The sequence below is a fragment of the Brassica napus genome, chromosome C9 (genome assembly GCF_020379485.1).
Source record: "Brassica napus cultivar Da-Ae chromosome C9, Da-Ae, whole genome shotgun sequence".
NCBI classification, from domain to species: Eukaryota; Viridiplantae; Streptophyta; class Magnoliopsida; order Brassicales; family Brassicaceae; genus Brassica; species Brassica napus.
In genome coordinates, this window is record NC_063452.1 from 25146447 (window position 1) to 25168750 (window position 22304).

At 32.4% G+C, this 22304-nt stretch overlaps 3 protein-coding genes across 4 annotated transcripts; 1 reads left to right on the forward strand and 2 right to left on the reverse strand.

Moving 5' to 3' along the window:
* Window positions 1-2196: 2196 nt before the first annotated feature.
* On the forward strand, window positions 2197-4359 carry LOC106437937 (erlin-2-B). 2 transcript variants are annotated; one of them, XM_013878959.3, is made up of 9 exons: window positions 2197-2459; window positions 2657-2753; window positions 2821-2888; window positions 2973-3032; window positions 3131-3289; window positions 3384-3530; window positions 3631-3845; window positions 3929-4037; window positions 4119-4359. In XM_013878959.3, exons 1-9 carry the CDS (start codon window positions 2343-2345, stop codon window positions 4221-4223), a joined length of 1077 nt encoding a protein of 358 aa, XP_013734413.1. In that variant the 5' UTR covers window positions 2197-2342; the 3' UTR covers window positions 4224-4359. The 2 variants fall into 2 exon arrangements, with proteins under 2 accessions (XP_013734413.1, XP_013734411.1); XM_013878957.3 differs by having other exon boundaries at window positions 2222-2459; window positions 2654-2753.
* A 1197-nt stretch (window positions 4360-5556) lies between these two features.
* On the reverse strand, window positions 5557-6461 carry LOC125592554. Its single transcript, XM_048767788.1, has 2 exons — window positions 6061-6461; window positions 5557-5977 (listed from the first exon to the last, which is right to left on the reverse strand). Exons 1-2 carry the CDS (start codon window positions 6459-6461, stop codon window positions 5557-5559), a joined length of 822 nt encoding a protein of 273 aa, XP_048623745.1.
* Window positions 6462-17791: 11330 nt separating this feature from the next.
* LOC106443545 lies at window positions 17792-20874 on the reverse strand. Its single transcript, XM_048768560.1, has one exon. It carries the CDS (start codon window positions 19564-19566, stop codon window positions 18613-18615), a length of 954 nt encoding a protein of 317 aa, XP_048624517.1. The 5' UTR covers window positions 19567-20874; the 3' UTR covers window positions 17792-18612.
* Between the last annotated feature and the right edge of the window lie 1430 nt (window positions 20875-22304).

Consider the following 22304-nt stretch of genomic DNA (forward strand, 5'->3'; position numbering starts at 1 on the left):
ATCTAAAGAAGAGATAGGCGTATTGGCCATACATACATATACAGAAACGTCATCTGATATAAACCAGTGAAATAGATGGGTCTTGTGAGGGAAAAGAAACCGTGAGATATGGTACATGATCACGTGGTCTAAAGGTGTTCATGTTTCCTACTAACAGCATACGATCATAGCTTGTTACACAAGGATACTCACAGAGACCATGAAACAGATTATAAGGAGATAAACTCTTATGTGGTGGATGCTGCTACATATTTTCGAAATTGATAAAGGTCTGGTCATAAGAAAGAAATTGAAATTTATAAAGGTCTGGTCATAAGAAAGAAATTAGATTGACATATAATGATGTAGTAAACAGCATATGGATCACTGGATAAAGAACATCATTGTTCCTAAGCTGTTCATGGACTGAAACAAAGCAGCTGCATACAGTATGAAATACTAGTAAAGGAATTGTAAAAGAACAATCCAATTCAGTCCACACACATATACAAAAGAAATTCGAAATTCCTTGTGTTTACTTTATCAGCCTAAAGAAAGGTAATTTGGATTAACTCAGCTTGCTATCTCATATAACATGTTCTCCGGATAGACAAATCTGACATCAGATCCCTTAGATATGGATCCGGCATAGCAGAACAGTTTGCTGCTGCTGTATAAGGCAACTACTCCCACGAGACTCTGTTATGAGGCTGAGAGGAGATATTTAACCTATCTCGATCGAGTACCAATATGTTGCAGTCTATAAGCTCGTGTGATCAAAGTCCATGACCTAATATATATATATATATATATTCAATGCGTGATATGATACATGGCAAGAGAGGTCATGGGACGCCATCAAGATAAATATAGGACTGAAATGTCTGATGTATATGGCATTACCGAATGCAAGAAAAACCGATAGACATGTATGAAGTCCACGAGTGTATTTGGCCGCAGAGCCATAGTTTGATAAGATCGTAAAAACTCGTTGCAGCAATGATCATTGGTCACATCATGATCTTGGACACTCATGAGACGAGTTGTGGACATGTATAAACGAGGTCTATGACACGAACATGGATCGATCAGATTAAAACATTGCCGATGGTAGTGAAAAGGAGAAGTTCATATAGTCCACACTTTATCATCGTCAACAATCATAATAGCCAAGGGGAGGATCCGTGGGCTTTTGTGGTTGAGATCTATGACTCAACATGAATCAATTAGAATAGAATATGACTGATGATGATAATAAAGGAAGATCAATGGACAAAGACATTGGTACACATCCGTGTATAGAAGATACACCGGATCATAGGTTTACGACATGAGATTATAATTTCATGGTACCATACTTAGTATATTGTCCATAAGTATGTTTAGCCTGTCTGACAAAAGTATAGACAAGTCGACAGCAAAGGTTCACTTTTTGACCTTGCACACACGATGTCAGAAGACATGAGAAAAGACCGGAGAGGTCGAAGTGGTCCAATTACGGTTCAATAATAAACTTGGCCGATTTGTTTACTTCCTACCTGCACGTTCAGGAAGCTCACACATCAGATGCGTAGACTAAAGAATCTCCATTGAGGTTCACATCAGGGGGAGTAGTACGTGTTGTACTCTTTTTCCTTCATCATGGTTTTGTCCCACTGGGTTTTCCTGATAAGGTTTTAATGAGGCAACATTAAGCTTATTACAATCCTGTATGGCTACATCCAAGGGGGAGTGTTATAAATCAAGTGATGAATGTCCATAACCGGTCCGATCCATAACCGGCCCAAACCCTAGAAGAAAGAGACATAGCCGAAACCCTAGAGAGAGGAGAGAGAGGCGGCCGCATGCCTTAGAAGAGAGAGAGACGGCCACAAGTTTTAGAGAAAAGGAAACCCTATTTTCTTTTTCCTTGTATGTGTAATCTTTTCATCTATGTATTTAATAGTTATCTTAAATCTAGTTGGATTAAGATTTGTACTCTTTCCTTTTAGCTCTTTCTTGTAAACTTTATATAAAGAATGTCTTATTCATTAATGAAAGATATAGAATTACCCATTGTTTTACAACATGAATGGCTTTTTCCATAATTTTTTTGATTGGTAAAAAATTTGCGGAATCATGTCTTTCCGCCAACATAAGTGTTACCGAGTATTTCCGCCAACACAAGTGTTACCAATTAAAGCCCATATTCCATTATTCCCATCCAACGGTTAGATATCAATAACACACAGAGTTACCATCTTCCCTCCTACACTTGATAAAAACCCCCACAGGGTTAAACCATTGAAGAACTCCTTTCCAAGTTTTCCAGAAAAAGAAAGCCCTCCCCTCCCCTCCCCAGGTCGGTCTAAGCTAATTACGCCATGGATCCTCAGCAGCGGAGAACTGAAACCGGTCCCCGTCCTCCCGTCGGTGAACCCGGCGGCGACGTCACTTCGATTTTCATCGCGTTCGGTGTTTTCATCGCAATCGCCGCTTTGGTATATCAAAACGCATCCTTATCCTTACTGAATCGGTCCTCCTCTGTCGGAATGTCTGAGATTCGTATCCTTTAGTTGACTTGACTCTCGACCTAGATTCGATCTCAGTTTCGTTTTATCATATTTGGGTGTGCCGAAGATACTTTGAAACCCGCTTGAGAGATAAATGTGTTTGAGCTTTTAACGGGTATTAGCAGGTCATGTCCCCTTCATCGTTGGTGCACCAAGTCCCTGAAGGTCACGTTGGAGCTTATTGGAGAGGTGGTGCTCTTCTCAACATCATTACCGAGCCTGGTAACTATCCCTTCTCTCAGTGTCTGTCATCAGCTCTTTATTCTAAACACTGCTCTTCCTGCTTCAGGTTTTCATGTGAAGCTGCCTTTCATTACCAACTACGAGCCTGTTCAAGTTACTCTCCAAACAGATCAAGTTAGTCTTTTTCACCATTAGAAATCTTTGATGTTCTTAGATTGTTTGCTTTCTTACTAGTTACTTCTCTCTATGTGTCTTTAGGTGAAGGATATACCATGTGGTACCAAAGGAGGTGTCATGATTACCTTTGAGAAGATTGAAGTAACATCCCTATTATTATTATTATTATTTTGTTTCTCTGCTTATCTTAATTAATAACATGTATTATTGACCTGAATTATAAAAAAAAATTATTTTAGGTTGTTAATCGTCTGCGTAAGGATTATGTCTATGACACTTTGCTCAACTATGGTGTCGACTATGATAACACATGGATATACGACAAGATTCACCATGAGATCAACCAGTTCTGCAGCTCTCATTCGCTTCAGCAAGTCTACATTGACATCTTTGACCAGGTAGGTAGATTTTGAAGCCATACTAATCTTTGATAATGTTTACACTGTGTCTGATATCTTTTCTAATTCACTTAAATAATCAAATGTTTTCCAGATTGATGAACGAATGAAAGAGGCGCTTCAGGCTGATTGCACACGTTATGCTCCAGGAATTGAGATTATTAGTGTGCGTGTCACTAAGCCTAAAATTCCAGAGAGTGTGAGGCGGAACTTTGAGCAGATGGAAGAGGAACGCACTAAGGTACACTCTTTTTTTACCCCTTGGCTCTTAGTTCTGCTATATAATTCATGAGTTAGGAATATCTGTTTAGCAATATAAAAGCTGTTGACTTTTTTGGAAGGTCTTGATCGCTATTGAGAAACAAAGAGTTGCTGAGAAAGAGGCTGAGACAAAGAAGATAATGGCCATTAGTGAAGCCGAGAAGAATGCCAATGTTAGTAAGATTCTGATGGAACAGAAACTGACTGAGAAAGACAGTGCACGGAGAGAAGCGGATATCGAGAATCAGATGTATCTTGACCGTCAAAAGAGTCTCGCTGATGCTGATTACTACCGGTAATAGCCAGTCTTTAAAGAACATATATAACTGCAGAACCAAAGGGTCTAATGTTTAATTTTTCTCTGATCAATGTCACTAGTGTGCTGAAAGAAGCTGAAGCAAACAAGTTGAAGCTCACTCCTGAATTTCTCGAACTTAAATTCATCGATGCCATTGCTCGTAACACCAAAATGTTCTTCGGTGACAAGGTTTTTCTCTACACTCTCTCATTTCTAAACTATTATCTCTCTGTTTCTGTTGTTCTAAAGAAGTATATGTCTACTGTGCAGGTACCTAACATGGTATTGGATCAAAGGCTGCTTGGGAACTTCCTCAATCATTCGACAAAAGACAAATCTAATGATGGGAACTCGGAAAGGGCCACTGATTCATAGAACATGTTCAGTGCCCACCAAGGAAAACAAAAACTTTCTTTTGTTATTGCTTAGTAGTGAAAACTTGGACGCTTCTCTCGTGGCGAGCATTTTACTGCAACTTAATCTCTTAATAAACATGTTTTTTGTTCGAAAATCTATCTCTTTGGTACTAAGACCAGACCTGTTCGTATGGAGTGTAAGCCTTTATTATGAAATGAAATGTAGTTCGTCCAAAAAAAAAGAATTATATGACAAAACACCTTATTTTGGACCTAAAGGATCATGTGACTCACGAGGGACAAGGAAAAACATATTTAACCATTGAATAAACTCTTGAGGCAAAGTTGTTATATATCAGCTCTCTTCGAAATCTTTTATGGAAACCAATATTCAGGGGAAGTCCATTTAAAGGATGTTACATGGAAACGTAAACGGAAACGCGGAAGCGGAATCGTATGGAAGCGTAGAAACGAGTTAAAAAAAAAAAGGAAACGGATCCGTGTTGGAATATATATATATATAAAATAAAAACCCACATATAAAATAAATCTGAAAATTTAAAAATGTCTAAAACACACAAATCCAACAAAGTCTTAAATATTAAATAACTCAACTGAAAATAAAAACTTTCAATGTTAAAGATCAATTGTTTCACTCATTTTCATCTTCTCCATCAAACACAACAGCCTCTAGTTCTGGTTCATTAAGGGAAAGATCTTCAAACTCAAGTCTTCCAATATTAAGATCATCCAAAGAATCAAATTGGTCACCTCCAACATCCTACATCTTGTTAGGACTTTCTTTGTAAGCAGAACTCCTTCTAGATAGGAGACGAAGATTAGTATGCACAAATACCAAATCTTCAGCTGTTTGTAGCATAATCTTTTTTTTTGTTGCAAAATGGATGAACTTGTAAGTGCTCCAGTTCCTTTCACAACACGAGGATGAAGAAGGCTGTCAAAGCAACTTAAATGCTAAGGCTTGAAGCTTTGGAGCTGAAGATCCATGAACTGCCCACCATCTTAAAGGTTCTACGATAAATCTATTATGGATTGCATCAACACTACCAAAATCTTTCAAGCTTAAAGAGAAATTAGAATATTCAATGTTAACCTCTCTCCTTTCATCTTGATTTGAAAAATACTTCATGATGCAATTTTTTCTTTCTCTAGTAATCTCCAAATCTTGATGTGGACATTTTCTACTATTCTCTTCTCTAAGCCATTCTGAGCTATAATATCTGCATCCAACAAAATAAACAACAATAATTTTTTACTTAAATAACTAACGAAACTGTTTAAATTTTAGTTTATAAGATAATAAACCAAATGAACTAGAAAAGACTTATAACTTACTTGGGATTTAAAGAATGTGCCATACAATGGAGAGGAGTGTTACTCTTACTCCAACGAGAGGTCAAAATAGACTGCACCGCATTCCAAAAAACCGAGTCATCTTCAAATTCTTTCCTTTCCTTTCTAAAGATAAACTTTTTCACAGTCTGTATCATGCTTTCCCACCACTCATAAACCAGATGAAGTGAAGGCTTATCAGTGTCAGCTGCTCTAATCACATTATATATCGGCAAAGTGAAAGACAAAGCATAATCAATCTCATCCCATAACATCTCATCTAATATCTTTTTCTTTACTGTCGATGCTCTTTCTACACCATCATCTTTATAATCATCCCATTTAGGACTGATCACCATTTGTTGTAACCCGGTTTTTATTTTCTTGAATCTCTTAGGCATCACAACTGTTGAAGCAAACCTGTAAAAATAAACTTAATAATCTTAATTTTTTTTATAAAATAATTGTAATTAAGATTGAGCTTAACAAAAAAGAAGACAAACCTTGTCGAAGCAATTGTAAGGAGTTTAAGATCACAATGTTCTGTGAACATGACAAGCCTCACTCCATGGTTCATAATAAAGTTCTTGATCCAAGTGGCATCCTCACTGATAGACTTTATCCAATAACAAGCATCATACACTTCTTCATTGCTTCTTGTATTATAAACATGTGCACATATGTTTTTGAGAGCAAGATTCAAAGTATGAACCACAAATGGTGTCCAGAAGATAGTAGGAAACTTAGATAAAATAAGTGCACCAGCTTTTACACAATTTGAAGCGTTATCTGTGAGTACTTGAACCACATTCTCATGTCCAACCTCCTTGATGCATTCTATGATCATTTCTGCAATCACCTCACCAGTTTTTGCTTCACCTTGAATGTTGACTGCTCTTAACATCATTGGACCACTCTCATTCGCAGCAATCAAATTTAAGCTAGGTCTTCGATGAGGGTCTGACCAGCCATCACTACATATGCTAACTGATGTAGCGGAAGCTTTATAGAATAGAACTAGAGATCTGTTGATTCTGAGAATACCCGGAAAACTAGAATAATACAAAGATCTTATTTAGTTTAAGAGTGCCTAAGATCAATGTCTTCTTAAATTCGTTGAAAATACCTATGTTCTAGCCGAAAACAAGGAATAAAGAGAAATCTCTTAACTTTTATTAATCAAATCATAAACTAAATACAACTCTAGGCATAATAAACTATTTATATAAAATCCAAATAACTTTAGAACTATTAAAAACCTTAAGATAATTCCCACTAATTAAAGATAAATACTTAAATAAATAATAAACTAGATAATAATGATATTTAGAATATATCCAAATATCTCTCTGCATCATTCTCTCCGGGTTGGAGAAGATTCGCCCTCGAATCTTGCTGGTTGTCTGTATCTTATTTCTCTTCTTCTTCTTTTTCCATTGATAATATTTTTCAAATAAGAAAATAAGATTTTTTTTCCACCTTAGACAAGATAATCAACATGGGCATGAATGATTCCATCTCCTCGCTACGATGATGTGTGAAAGCTCGTACTGGATCACTTTTAACAAAAGCCCAGCTGGCTCCACAACTCCCAAAACGTGAGTAGCCTTGCCTCAAATTGCTGCCGCCCACGAGCAAGAAAATATTGTGACGAGTAACTTCATCGCTCAACTTATCAACCACTTGACCATAGAATTCATTGTCGTCGTACTGAATCCAACCGTCATCATCATAAAGATAAAAGATTGGATCGCTAACAATATCTATGTAAACGATTTCTTCACTTTGACAGAACAAATTCTCCATGATCTAGAATCAAGTTTTGATTAAGAAACCAAAACACCAGCTCTGATACCACCTGATGTAGCGAAAGCTTTATACGATAGAACTAGAGATCCGTTGATTCTAAGAATACCCGGAAAACTAGAATAATACAAAGATCTTATTTAGTCTAAGAATGCCTAAGATCAATGTCTTCTTAAATTCGTTGAGAACACCTATGTTCTAGCCGAAAACAAGGAATAAAGAGAAATCTCTTAACTTTTATTAATCAAATCATAAACTAAATACAACTCTAGGCATAATTAAGCCTATTTATATAAAATCCAAATAACTTTAGAACTATTAATAACCTTACGATAATTCCCACTAATTAAGATAAATACTTAAATAAACAATAAACTAGATAATAATGATATTTGGAATATATCCAAATATCTCTCTGCATCACTAACTCCCTTCTGTTTCCATGAATCCTTCAATGGCTGCAAGTGCACTTCAATGTTCTTTCTTTCTTTTTGGAGAAGTGTAGTCCTCAAAGCATTATAACCAGGAGGAACATATCCTGGAATTTGTGATGCACGCACATATGAATTGCGATAATGAGGATTTCTGGCAACATTAAAAGACAAGCCGCTTGTACAGAACATTCTAAATATTTCACCATCACACTGCTCTCTGGCCTAATTATTGAATGCTTTTTCTTAAGCTAAACCCATTACTTTTCTCTTCTTTGACACAGTCTCACTTGTATCAGGAAATTTGTAGCTCATGTCATAGTCAAGAGACGAAGCAGATGCCTTTCTTGATGATGAAGGTAATGGAACTGGTGTAGAAGCTGAACGTTTTATCCTCTCCTTGCAATCATTAACCAATTTCTTCATGTTAACTTTTTGTTGTGGAGTAACTTTCAAGCATCCTTTGATTCCCTTAACTACTTCTTGCAAAAGATGAGTCACAACTCTAGTATAAGACCCAACATATGTATTACTGCAGAATTTGCATTCAAACCTCCATGATTCCCCTCCTACTATCTTTTCAATCTTGTTGACATAAATCCATAAAGGTGCTTTGATATATGGTGTTTTAGACATCTTGTATATATGCTTTTCAATTGGTTTTCAAGTCTTTATCGAGTGTTCCTAGTCCTTTTCGAGTCATTACAGGTCTGGAGTGGCATTGGGTGGAAGATGGACCAGCTGGAACAAAAGAGGCAGAAAACGATGCAATTTGGTGATTTTCACGCAGAACATTAGAGCGGAGCAACCTGAGTGCCTGTTCCAGCAGCATAGATTTTTAAGGAAGTTTCCAAATATTTCGGGATTTTACCTAGGGCTTCCCCCTTTTACTCCCAGGCCGCCATAGACCTGCATATATATCTTTTCTTATTTTTTATTATCATACTACGCTAGTTTTTACACAATAAACCATTGGAGACTTTTGTACTTGAAGATTTGCTACCTTGAAAGAGAAAAGGCTTCATCTTTCTCACCTTGAGAAGATTCCTGAACCCTATCTTATTTATTTATTGATTCAACATGTTTTCTTCATCTATTGTCTCAGTGATTTCTCTGTTCATGGCTGAGTAGTGGCTTGTTAGGTTTAGGGTGTTAGGGATCATGGATCAATGAGTTAGACACAAATAGGATTGTTATTCCTTGATATCTCTGTCTATTGCTAATCTTAATGCTTGTGTTAAACTGGCCATTTATCATCTGATCGTATGTTTAATCTAATCATCAAAAGTGTTTGAGGTTGCTAGAAAAAGCATAGATAGGCGATTTTTCCTTAGCCAACGAAAGCTGATGCTAAGGCAAATCGTGAACCAATTGAATCTGAACTTAATGTTGTCATCATTCTGATCCAAACGACAGTTTAGGCATTAGGATTGCTTGATAAATTGGTAGACACCACGACAGTGGGTTTATCTATTCTTGTTGTTCAAGTTCTAGATTGGCTCTTATTGCCTTCCTCAATAGTTGTGTAGTTCATGATCCTAAGTATCCCGATGAATCACCTTGAACTTAGCTCTCTTAATCATCTAAAAACCTTAAACGAATTTATTACTTGCTTGTTACGAAACCTTAATCTCAAAACTCCATCATTGTTTTAGCTAAGTATTGATCCAATAAAGATAAAGTGTAATCGTTGGTCTCTGCGGATTCGATCTTAAAGTGCTACATCGACATACCATTCGATTGTGGTAATATGCACATTAGGTTAATTGATGTGCTTATACACGTAATATGATGCTTTATCATCCACAACATCATCATCGGATGGATTCATATTCCTGAAACAATTGTTAAAATTTAACCAACAAATTAAAATACTATCTTCATAAAGTCTTGTCTTTTATGTATGCGGATACTTCACACATCAATGATCTAAATATAAAAAAAAAGCAATTAACTTTAAAAAAAATTGTGATGATGAAGACATTACCGTACGTTATGTCGCAGAAACTAAACGTTCTCTGCAGTCAAAACACAATTTGATATTAAGTTATTAACATAAAACTTTAACTTTAGTTGCAGAATCCAAGTTCAATTTTACTTCCAACCGTTACACCATTCAATCATCAAACTATATAAAAAAAGAGGTTCATGTTTCTATAAAAGACAAAATTTCATCATCACTCCAACACATTAGAAAAGCATCTGTCGTAAAATCATGTTATCACTTATCAATAGTTTTGTTTTTGTTTTCTGATAAACACCAAGAACACATCTGAGAAAATTACCTTGTTAGTTCTCTGGCTCCAGTACGAAGAAGAAGAAAGCAGCGACGAGGAATGACGATTCATTAACTTAGTCTTGCCACTTTTTAATTAGGGTTTTCATCCCCTATATATTAATCGAGGAACATTTGAAAAGATGTAACCTCAATTTTGTAATAATTAAAAAAAACAGTTAGCTTATATGTCAATCAATTAGATAGTTAATTAATCCTAAGTGTCAGTCTCACATTGAAATTGAAAAACATGTTGGTCCAATTCGATTTTTATATCTCACTAGAAACATTTAATACCAACTATATGATATTATTTCCTTAAATAAAACCTACCGAATTACCTAATGTGATTATGATATATATAGTAATTAATGATTTTAAATAATGAAGATTTGATAATAATCTGTATACTTTCCATCATTTTTGTTTAATTCTTTACTATTAAAATAACTTACACAATTACATTAATCATATATTAAAAATTTAGATTTTTTTGTATATGTTGTATTTTGAATTTTTCAAAACGGGTATAAATTACTAAAACTGTTAAAAGTCTCACATAAACTTTTGTGATCAATGTTTAAATTTTTTTCTATAATAAGATACAATGATAATAAAATCATATAAATAAATAATTTTATTTTAATAGGTGTTTAAGTTAATATATATATATATATACATATAGTTTAAATTTAATTATATATCATATACGATAGACAAAATTGATTGTTTTGATTTATTTATTTTAAAATGGTTGCGAATAAACAAGATTGGTCATTTGATTTATATGTGCAAGCCAATTTATTACATAATAGTAACTGATTTCTTAGTTATTTAATATATAACTAGATCTCGATCCGCGCAATCGCGCGGATTTTTGTTTTCATTTATTTTTATATAAATATTTTGTTTTCAATTCTAAATTAGTATATATTATAATATATATGTGTCTATCAATTTTCAAAACATAATAAGTTTACTATATATTTTTTTTCATTGAATAGATTGTTTCAAACTTTCACATGTATTTGTATCTTCTTCTATATATATTTTTTTCGGATTATTATTTCATTATTAAAATCATAACTATATATATAAAAATTAGTAAAATATTGTTTTATTGTCATATTCAAAGATATTGTAACATTTCACAAATTTAGAAAGTTTTTAAAAAATTAAAATTTTCGCTTCATAGATTTATATTATCGAGTAAATAATTAAACATTTAGTTTTTGTTTAATTTTTAAAATAAACTATATAGTTTAAAATTTGTTTTCATTGGTTTAAGGTAGTAAAAATTAATCATTGTTAGATAATATGATTTTTGTTATTTAAAAAAAAATCTTTATAATTTTAAAAGTTAACATCGACAAATATTTAAATATTTAGCATATAGAGGTATAGTATTACAACATTAAATTATATCTATTTAATTTATACTATCTATAAATTCAATGAATCATTTATTGTTTAAATCCAATTATTGATAGCCCAAGAAAAATTTCTTGTAGACCCAAAATTTAAATGATAAGATTAGATATTAAATTTAACGTGACTTTCTATGAATATGTCCATTAGGTCCATTTTTAAAAAAATCACACATGAATCAAAGTTGTGACTTCTGTTTTAATATATAAGATACTCAGACCCAAAAACTGAACTAAAACTAATACGAAAATACATGTTTAGGTTCTAAATGGAGCAAAAATCTATTGGGTGTTGTTTTTGGACCCATGGATCTCTATTCAAGTTCGGGTACCCAAAATATCTAAAATATTTTGTATATAATTTGTATATTTTGATATTTCAGATATGTTTTCACTATTATAAATATTATTTTTAAGTTTCTGATGTGATTTTTGGTTATAGTTTCGGGTTTCTGTAAAATTTCAAAATTGTTAAATTATGTTTTTGGTAATATAATAATTTTTATAATTAATGTGTAAATTTTGTAGGTCTATATTAAGCATAAAATATGGTGTATAACAACAGAGCCGGATGTAGGTCTATATTTTTATTTTATTTAAGTATTTAGTTCAAATCTTGAGTTTTTTTGAAGTAATTAGCTCAAATTCTATGATAATGCTCCATCAAATTTAAAAGTTTGTATTTGTGCTCCCAATTAAAAAATTTCCAAGATCTGTCACTGTATAGCAATATTTCATAACAACCATAATGTTTGAGGTGTTAAAATATTTTAGAAAAGAAGTCTATCACATGAACTAAAGAGTAACAATAGGAGCCATTTGAAATATTTCAAATTTTTTTGTATGGTTAGAATAATTAATGGTAGGATAAAAAATAATAAAATAGTTATACATTGGTTCAACAATCTTTTTATAGTAGATTTTAAGAATGATTCCTTTTTATTAGTATAGATATATGTACATAAAATTTTATATGATTATGTCTCGATATAATTTTGGTTTTGATGATGTATTAGCTGTCGATTAAAATTAGAATGAAGACACTATAATTCTCATGAAATACTAATGTATTATATATGGTAACATCTTTTTGTTGACATATGGCAACTATTACGTAAAAAAATCATACAATACTAAAAGTTGAATATCCTCAATGGAGAAGGTGTCCACGTCACTCTAAAAAATCTACCAATAGGAAACCTGCATTCGGACACGTCAGCACGGCTTTAGGTTTTGTTGGGCTTATTATTTTTTATCCGATTTGTTTGATGAGACGGCCCGTTAACTCATTGTTGTTCTTCGTCGTTTGTTCTTCGTCATTTCCTATCCTCTTCTTCTCCTCTAACTGAAAGTCGATGACTCTCTCAAGAGGAGCTGGTCGTACTTGGCCTTTGGCTCCTGCACCGATTGGAATAGCTTGACGATCTCTTGTAGCTTCGGAGGAAGCTCTTCGATCGGTTGAAGGACGACGGAGATGATGATGAAGCCGATAAGGGAGGGACAATAACAGTTGGTATTTTCTGGAACGTGACGATTGCTCGGAGGAAAGAGGGGATTGGCCGGAGAATTAGGTTTTTGAATGGAGGATTAACGGGGGAGAAGAAGGTTCGTTTGAATGGGATTAGACGGAGCGATGAAAGGTAGCAAGAAGAAGACATGGATGCTGCCATAGAAGTCGACTTGAAGCTTCGAGATAGACGGAGATGGATGAATGTATATACCAAATCAAACACAATCCCCAGTTGAGTAATAAAGCTATGAATCTGGGTAATTTCGAATCTCATTTTTGTGACTTCGTTGCATTCTCTGACATGTCCTTTGCTTTTTCTTTCACGATATGTTCCTGTTACATAACACCGATGTAACCTTGACAGTGTTCGATCATGGAGATTATGGTCCAGGCTTTCGATTTCTTCCATATAGATTAAATGTGATCATTAAAGGGTTATAAAAAACATACAGAGTTTTTTTATCATAGCAAAATTATTTTATCACGTAAAATACAGTTTAAAAATACTCATGCATTTGTAATATTTAATAAAAAAATAAATATCAATTTTTTTACATATCACAAAGTTATTTATTATAATAAAATTATCCTTTATCGTGTAAGAATATTAAAAACACTTATGTATATATAAAATTATATACAATATATATAGAGAGATATATCTCTTTTATTTTAAAAAATAATAATGATGTAAAATATTATTTTTCGATAACACAATATAAATTATTTTTATATAATGATAATTACCAAATAAAAAAGAATTTTAATTTACGATAATATATTAACAAATCTAATTATTTTTATTTATTTAAGATATGAAGACTTTATAACACAATATAAATTATTTTTAGACAATGATAATTATCAAATCAATAAAATTTCTTTTAATTTTTTTGTTAATTATATACTAACAAATATATTTATTTATTAAGGATTATAAATCTTTTAGTTGCTTTAACCTTAAGTATGAGAGTTCAGAGGCAAAAAATCACTTTACAAATTACAATGTAGATTATTAAAATAAATATAAATTAATTAATTAAATAAAAGTTTAACTATACTAAACAATCTGCGCGTAGCGCGGATAAAAGATCTAGTAAAAGTAATAATACTATCAATGAATACTTATGTAGTTGTCGTAGATGTATATTATGATATTCTAAGGATGTAAATGAAGGTTGCACAAAAGAGGATATTAATAATATTCGAATTCAGAATGGTACATATGATAATTATTAGGAGATAAATAGGGAGATTATTTAGTTGGTCTACAAAATACTAATGAAAGGGTCCAATAACCTTTTATAGGTAGATTTTTTAAGAATCTTTCCGTTTTAATAGTATAGATATCAAATAGTTAAGATAAATTTAAATATTTCAGATAAAATTTGTGGGTGTACACTGTACGATTGCAAGTATTCAACCAGATAGCATAAAGAAAATTTAATATTTGAAACAATGAGTTTTATTGGGCCTAGTTTAAAAGTCTGTTAAGGCTACATTTGAAACCCGTTTAATCTGCAGGATCAAGAGAACCTTGAGGAGGAAGGTGCACTATAAACACAACACGTGGAGCAATAAGCACCGTCCGTTTAAAAATGTATCCGTTGCTGTTTAAAGATGCAACAATACATATATAAAAACAGCGTATTAATATATCACTAGATCACGACCCGCGCAACCGCGCAGATTTTTTTTTCATTTATTTTTATATAAATATTTTGTTTTCAATTCTAAATTGGGATATATTATAATATATATGTGTCTATCAATTTTTAAAACATAATAAGTTTACTGTATATTTTTTTCATTGAATAGATTGTTTTAAACTTTCACATGTATTTGTATCTTCTTATATATATATATATATTTTTGGATTATTATTTTATTATTTAAATCATAAATATATATATAAAGATTATTAAATATTGTTTTATTGTCATATTCAAAGATATTATAACATTTCACAAATTTAGAAAGTTTTTAAAAAATTAAACTTTTCGCTTCATAGATTTATATTATCAAGTAAATAATTAAACATTTAGTTTTTGTTTAATTTTTAAAATAAACTATATAGTTTAAAATTTGTTTTCATTGGTTTAAGGTAGTAAAGATTAATCATTGTTAGATAATATGATTTTTGTTATTTAAAAAAAATCTTTATAATTTTAACAGTTAACATCGACAAATATTTAAATATTTAGCATATAGAGGTATAGTAATACAACATTAAATTATATCTATTTAATTTATACTATCTATAAATCCAATGGATCATCTATTGTGTAAATCCAATTATTGATAGCCCAATAAAAATTTATGGTAGGCCCAAAATTTAAATGATAAGATTAGATATTAAATGTAACATGACTTTATAGAAATATGTACATTAGGTCCATTTTTTAAAAAATCACACATGAATCAAGGTTGTGATTTCTGTTTTAATATATACGATATAGGATGTTAAGAATCGGTTGTTATAGTTACCTATATTGTAGATATTGATATATTCATTGTAAATCTGGTATCAAGTATATTAGATCGATGATATTGTTTAGGTTGTTATGTAAAATAAAAAAAATTTTACGTGTTTCTGTTTCGAAAATATAGGAAACAAATTGAGAAGGTCAGGGCAACAATAAATATGTGAGCTTGATCTCCAAGCTTTAAAATAAATGCTTAGAATATCCTATATGTTAGTACACTCACGAAAATTATATATTCTTTAAAGTAGATATTGCTTTGATTAGTTATAACATAATAGGAATTAATCTTTATTTAATTTGAATTGTTAACAGAATAGATGTAGATATCTATTGTTGCAACTGAATGTAGGTATTCTAAATTTCTTATAGACGTTAACAACGGACCAACTTCATCTTCTCTAAATGCATCAATGTCTTCAGTAAATTATTAACATAGTTTCAGAGCTTACAATCCAATAATCTTTAGTAAATGGTAAGACAACTAAATAAACGTAATTGTATCAAGCGACCATTATTTTAATATTGTCTTCTGCTTTCATTGACTTGAAAAACATAAATGGACGTTAACAATGGACCAACTTCATCTTCTCCACACTAATCAATGTGTTCAGTAAATTATTAACATATGTTCAGAGCTTACAATCAAATAATCTTTAGTAAATATTGTCCGCAAACACAACACTACAAAAATACAATGATTAAACAAATAATCTGGGAAGACGTCTGTTCATGTCAAACTTTACATGAAAACCACAAACTCTCGTGAGTTATAGAGAGTTATATCTAAGCGCATAGAGATTTATAGATTTATATGTCTCTCGAAAAGATTTTTTAATAATGTCTTTTATTTAATATAAAGATTACTAATGATTGAAAATGTAATGTGACCAATTCTAGTAGATAGTCCATTTTTTAAAAAAATCATACATGAATGAGAAGTCATGACTTCTGTTTTAATATATAAAATTTTTATTTTATTATTTCATATTATGCAGAAAAATATAAAATAAGTATTTATTCTGCACAAGGCACAGATATTAACCTAAGTATGTATCTCTTTAATAATTTTAAATCTTAAACATTTTCTAAATCTCATGCCAAAATAAAAGAAAGAAATGAGAATAAACTCGAAAATTAATATTTATATCGAGCAATAACAAAAATGATACAAAAAGAGAAAAATATCGAAGATAGATAGGATTGACACGTGAACGTAAACTTCTCGTAACCATAATTAACTTTTAAATTACTAAATCATGATATAAAATCGAGCTGGCATAGTTTCATTGTAACCAAATAGTAGGCATGAGATTCTTCGACCTAACCGTTAGGTTTTTATGCGATAAATAATTTTTTGACCTAAAATATTTTTAAAAATGAGATCAGTTCATTAGTAAACAAATTATGCAATTAACAAAAAAGTTTTTAAAAATTGTTTAAGGGCCAAATATATTAATTCGATCAATAATATAATTTTTTTTCCATACGATATATTTTAAATAATTTTCAAATAAATTTACCCTGCGCCTTGCGCAGGTCTTATCCTAGTGTGTTTATTATCCTCAAGACAGTATTATTATTATTGATTGTAATCCAGTGGCTTTGGCATTTTAATCGAAACTAGATTTTGATCCGTGCGAAATTTTTTTTATTGATAAACTTATTGTTTGTTAGTTCACTAATATGTTTAAAGCTACGCGTTCGGTTTCGATTCAGTTCTTTTTAAGGTTTTAGTTCGGTTTCGATTCGATTTTTGATTTTTTGATTTTTTTTATTCAAGAAATATATGAACTATTTAGTTATTTATAAGTTTGAGTTTGGTTTCAGTTTAGTTTTTTTGGTTTTTAGTTTGTTTTAGATACCAATTTTAAAAACGTGTTAAAATCTTGAGTTCAATTCGGTTCTGTTTTGGTTCTCGCTTTAAGCATAATCTTAAATAATTCAGGTAAAAGTCATATTTTATTTTTGGATTAAATATCAGATAATTCAGGTAAATTTAAATATTTCTTATAAGAATATTTGAGTGATTCAGTTTTTTCAGTATTAATAATTCACATTTTTATTCACATTTTTGAGTGATTCACATTTTTTTGTATTAAGAATATCTATACTATTGAATAGATGAAAACATTTGTGATTGTTATAGCGGTTTTGCACCTTGCGTGGATGTGAAGTATTAACGAACCTATATTGTTTGAACCATTTTATTAAGGGGAATTAGTTGAACCATTTTGTAAATATATTAAGGTAGACAAAATTTCACTGACCATATATTTTATACACCAGTATATGTATTTATTATTTTCAGGATTTAGAGTTTAGGATTATCTTTCTACATATATACACATTTAGGGACACTGCTCTAAGGTTGACAAATATATAACTGTAAATCATTTTAATATAAACTCCATGGATTATATACAAATATAAAAATCAATATTGTTAAACTTGTGTATTCAGTAGGTCTGATATGTGTCTGATATGTGTATTTTTAGCTTTACCAGTCAAAACTATGTGAAGTCGTGAACCATAAATTGTTAAAACCGTAAGTAAATATTTTCTGATTGCGTAGTCTATATGTCATGTGTTTAAATAATGATAGTTCACTAGTGAATCTCACAATGTTTTGTTTACATGAAAGAAATGAGTATTATTTATTATTAATTAATATATAGCTAATTATCTTTTAGGCTATATTGTAGATACGATCGGCAAATATATAAGTATCACAGATAGCTTTGATTCATGTCACAAAAATTTAAAATATTTTATTTAAGGCAAATCTTAGAAAATTTAGGAAATCTAGTTATATCACCTATTAAATTGATTAAATCATTGTTAAAGAAATATATGGTAATATATTGTTAATATAAATTTAAGATAAGACCAAAATATTAATAGTCTAGTGAAAAGGTTTAACAACCTTGTATAACTAGATTTTTTCAGAGTGATTCTCTTTTAATAGAATAGATATTTACACGGCAAGATATTTAACAAAAATATATCATCCTAGATATTTAACCAGACCATTGATTATTGATAATATACATACAACGTAACCAATTCCCATTACAAACAAACAATACATTCATGAGACTATACTATATCTCTTCAAATACTTCAAGGCAATGCTCCTATGAGCGTAGTAGAGGATAGTTTCGTATATTCAACATCCCTCAGCGACTCAACGTCTTTGCCTTGGAGTCCCTTACATTGGAAATAGGTAATGGTGTAACTCACAATCTGAAACATCCTCACTGCAGCGATAGAACTCACAACAACCAAACCGGTGGTTAAGATAACTGCAAATGAACGGTTCAAATCCACCCGCCTCACTATCTGAACTAAACCGAAGGACACTAAACCGAAGAAAAGATTCAAGAGAAATAGTTTCGGTTTCATCCCTTTAACGATCTTTGCAGCTTTCCCCAAAGCTTGGATCCCATAAGTTTCCTCAAGTATCGATATGACCAAAGATAGATACCAAACGATAGCTAAATAGGACTCAAACACTGAGAACAGAACAAACAAAGCCCCAGACTTGGCTGCCAAGTAATCGAATTTTGTAGATAACAAAAGAAGAGGAAAAAGAACTATGACGAAGAGAAACCAATAGCCAAGACTGAAGAGAACGATGTAGAAACTGGTCACAAGAGGTCCCTTCCAAGATTTAAGGGTCAGAGCAGGGAAGTCTTTGATCTTCACATTCTCTTCTTTATGAGTAAGAGCTGAAGCATGGACGATGACTAGAACAGATAAAAGGTTGATGATGGAGGAGACTGCGGCAAATATGTATGAAGACACCACAAATTGTTGAAAATCTTGAAAGACTTTCATAAGATGGGCTAAGTATTCTGGGGTGCTTGGATCCATCATAGGTATCAGACTTGATTCTTGAATCAAGTTTGTTATCTCGGGTTTGATGGCAAAGACGTTGAACAAGTAAACTAAACCATTTAGAAACAGAGGGATTACCAAGACAGAGAACATCAGCTTCTTGTTCTTGAGAAAGAGTTTGCCAGATTCATGTAAGATACACATAACCTCTTTTAGAACATTCAAGAAGGAAGCCATGGGGTCTCAAGAGAAATAGAAATGAAAAGATTTTGAATATTGGTTTTAGAAATGATGGTGAGGGTTTAAGATCATACATTCATTACCCATCTGCTTATATAGTATACCCATCTGCTTATCCTGCATCCACAGACCGAGACCAAGTCTACAGGGCCACAAATACCACCTATATATTTTCTCCAAAGTCAAAAGAAAGAAACAAAGACTTAGACGAATTCAAGGTCAAGAAACCGAATCATATATAATAAGAGTTGTTAAAGAGATGAAACATGTTCAAATGTACGTGATCAACACTCAATTCAAGCAACACCGCATAAAAAAAAACGAAACGTCTACATCATCTATATAGACATCTTTTAAGAGACCTTAAGAATTATATAAACCAGTGAAGCAAATGGTCCGGAAAAGGGCATATTTCGACCTGTAAAATTTCAGTCGTGCCTTTTCATACTCAAACAAATGATTATCCGATCCAAATTTTTCAACGTAACACAAAACCTACTTTGACTAACAAAACTTTACTCGAACGTTAACTATGTAGGATTCGAACTCTGGTGTTAACACTTCTCTAGCTTCTAGCTTGACCACTGGGACAAAGCACATGCGACTGACGATAAGACAGCATAATACATTATATACAAATTAACTCTTTTCTTCTTCATTCTCCGCATAATCTTCAACTATGGTTTCAGATTCCAACAGATCTGGATCCTGCGGCAAACCGTGAAATAATCTTGATTTTAGTAACAATCTCTTCCCTAATTTCATAGAATCTGAGATTCAAAACCAGTCTTCACAGTCAATATGTTTGGATAACTCATGTTCTTAAATACATCAATGACATGTTGATGAACGAATTCATGGAGGATTCTGCTTGTTACATGACAATTTAGCCTGCAAGTTGCGGAGAGATCTTTTCACGAGTTACTCAAGCAACCATCTTCGGAGTCTGGTCATAATTCAAGTTATACCGGTGAGGCGGCGACCAAGATTGCTGGTTGAAAAATGTGTAGTCTCCGAAACAACAAAGTTGATGATGTTATAAAAAGAACTGGAATTTTTATTATATCGCAGGAATTTAAATAAAGCAAAATTTTATACCCGTACGAAGAAGATAATACTGATAAGAAGAAAGGATGTGTTATTGAAGGAGAAGGATGGTGTGTTTACAAACGAACGCAAACGTTCGTATATATAGAAGGAAATTTACTGTGCAAATAGTGCAGCGGACCCCACATCTTTTTATATTTTCAACGAAAGCGGCTCATCTTTTCTTTTGTCTTTCGTAACACTCCCCCTTGGGGGCCGGTGTCACTATCCGCTCTCGCTTAACGTCTTTGTTGCCTCGTTAAAAACCTTTCTAGGAAAACACTATGGGAAAAACCATAGTAAGGTAAAAAGAGTACAACTACGTAAGCTCCCCCTCGAATGAGCAGTCATAGATCCTTCTGATGACGCATTCCAATGTTGTGGATGTGTTTTCTGAATACCGAAGTCGGAAGTGATTTTGTGAAGAGGTCAGCTGCATTGTCGCATGATTGGACATATCTTACTTCAATCTCTTTCTTCTTCACGAGCTCTTGAGTGTATGAGAAGAACTTCGGATGAATATGCTTCGTTCTATCGCTTTTAATATATCCGTCCTTTGTTTGAGCAACACATGCTGCATTATCTTCATATAGAATAGTTGGCTCCGTATTTTCGTCAATCCCGCTGCTTGAACAGATGTGTCGGCTCATTGATCTCAGCCAAACACATTCTCTACTTGCTTCATGGAGTGCAATGATCTCAGCATGATTTGAAGAAGTAGCCACAAGCGTTTGTTTCTGAGAACGCCAAGATATAGCAGTGCCTCCGATCGTAAAAATGTATCCTGTTTGCGATCGGGCTTTGTGTGGATCTGAAAGATATCCTGCATCTGCAAAACCAACCATTTGACCTTTTGAACTTTTAGGATAAAACAAGCCTAAATCAATGGTCCCTTGGAGGTAACGAAAAACATGTTTAATCCCATTCCAATGTCTTCGAGTTGGAGATGAGCTGAATCTTGCCAAAAGATTCACAGCAAATGATATATCAGGCCGTGTACAATTTGCAAGGTACATCAGCGCTCCAATTGCACTTAGATATGGTACTTCCGGACCAAGTATCTCTTCTTTCTCCTCAGGTGGTCGAAATGGATCACTTTCAATATTAAGTGACCTAACGACCATCGGGGTGCTAAGAGGAGTTGATTTATCCATGTTAAATCGTTTCAACACTCTTTTAGTGTATGTGGATTGATACACAAATATACCATTTTGTGAATGTTCTATTTGTAGGCCAAGACAATATTGTGTCTGTCCAAGATCTTTCATCTCAAATTCTCCTTTGAGATAGTCTGATGCCTTTTGTATTTCTTTTGAGTTCCGATAATGTTAAGATCATCAACATATACCGCGATTATTACAAATCCGGATATTGTTTTCTTGATGAAAACACATGGGCATATAGGATCATTCACATATCCTTCTTTTGTTAAATGATCACTGAGACGATTATACCACATACGTCCAGATTGCTTTAACCCATATAATGATCTTTGCAATTTTATTGCACATAACTCTTTAGGTTTGGAACTTAATGCTTCTGGCATTTTAAATCCATCAGGAACTTTCATGTAGATATCAATATCTAATGATCCATATAGATAAGCTGTAACAACATCCATGAGACGCATCTCTAGATTTTTATCAGCT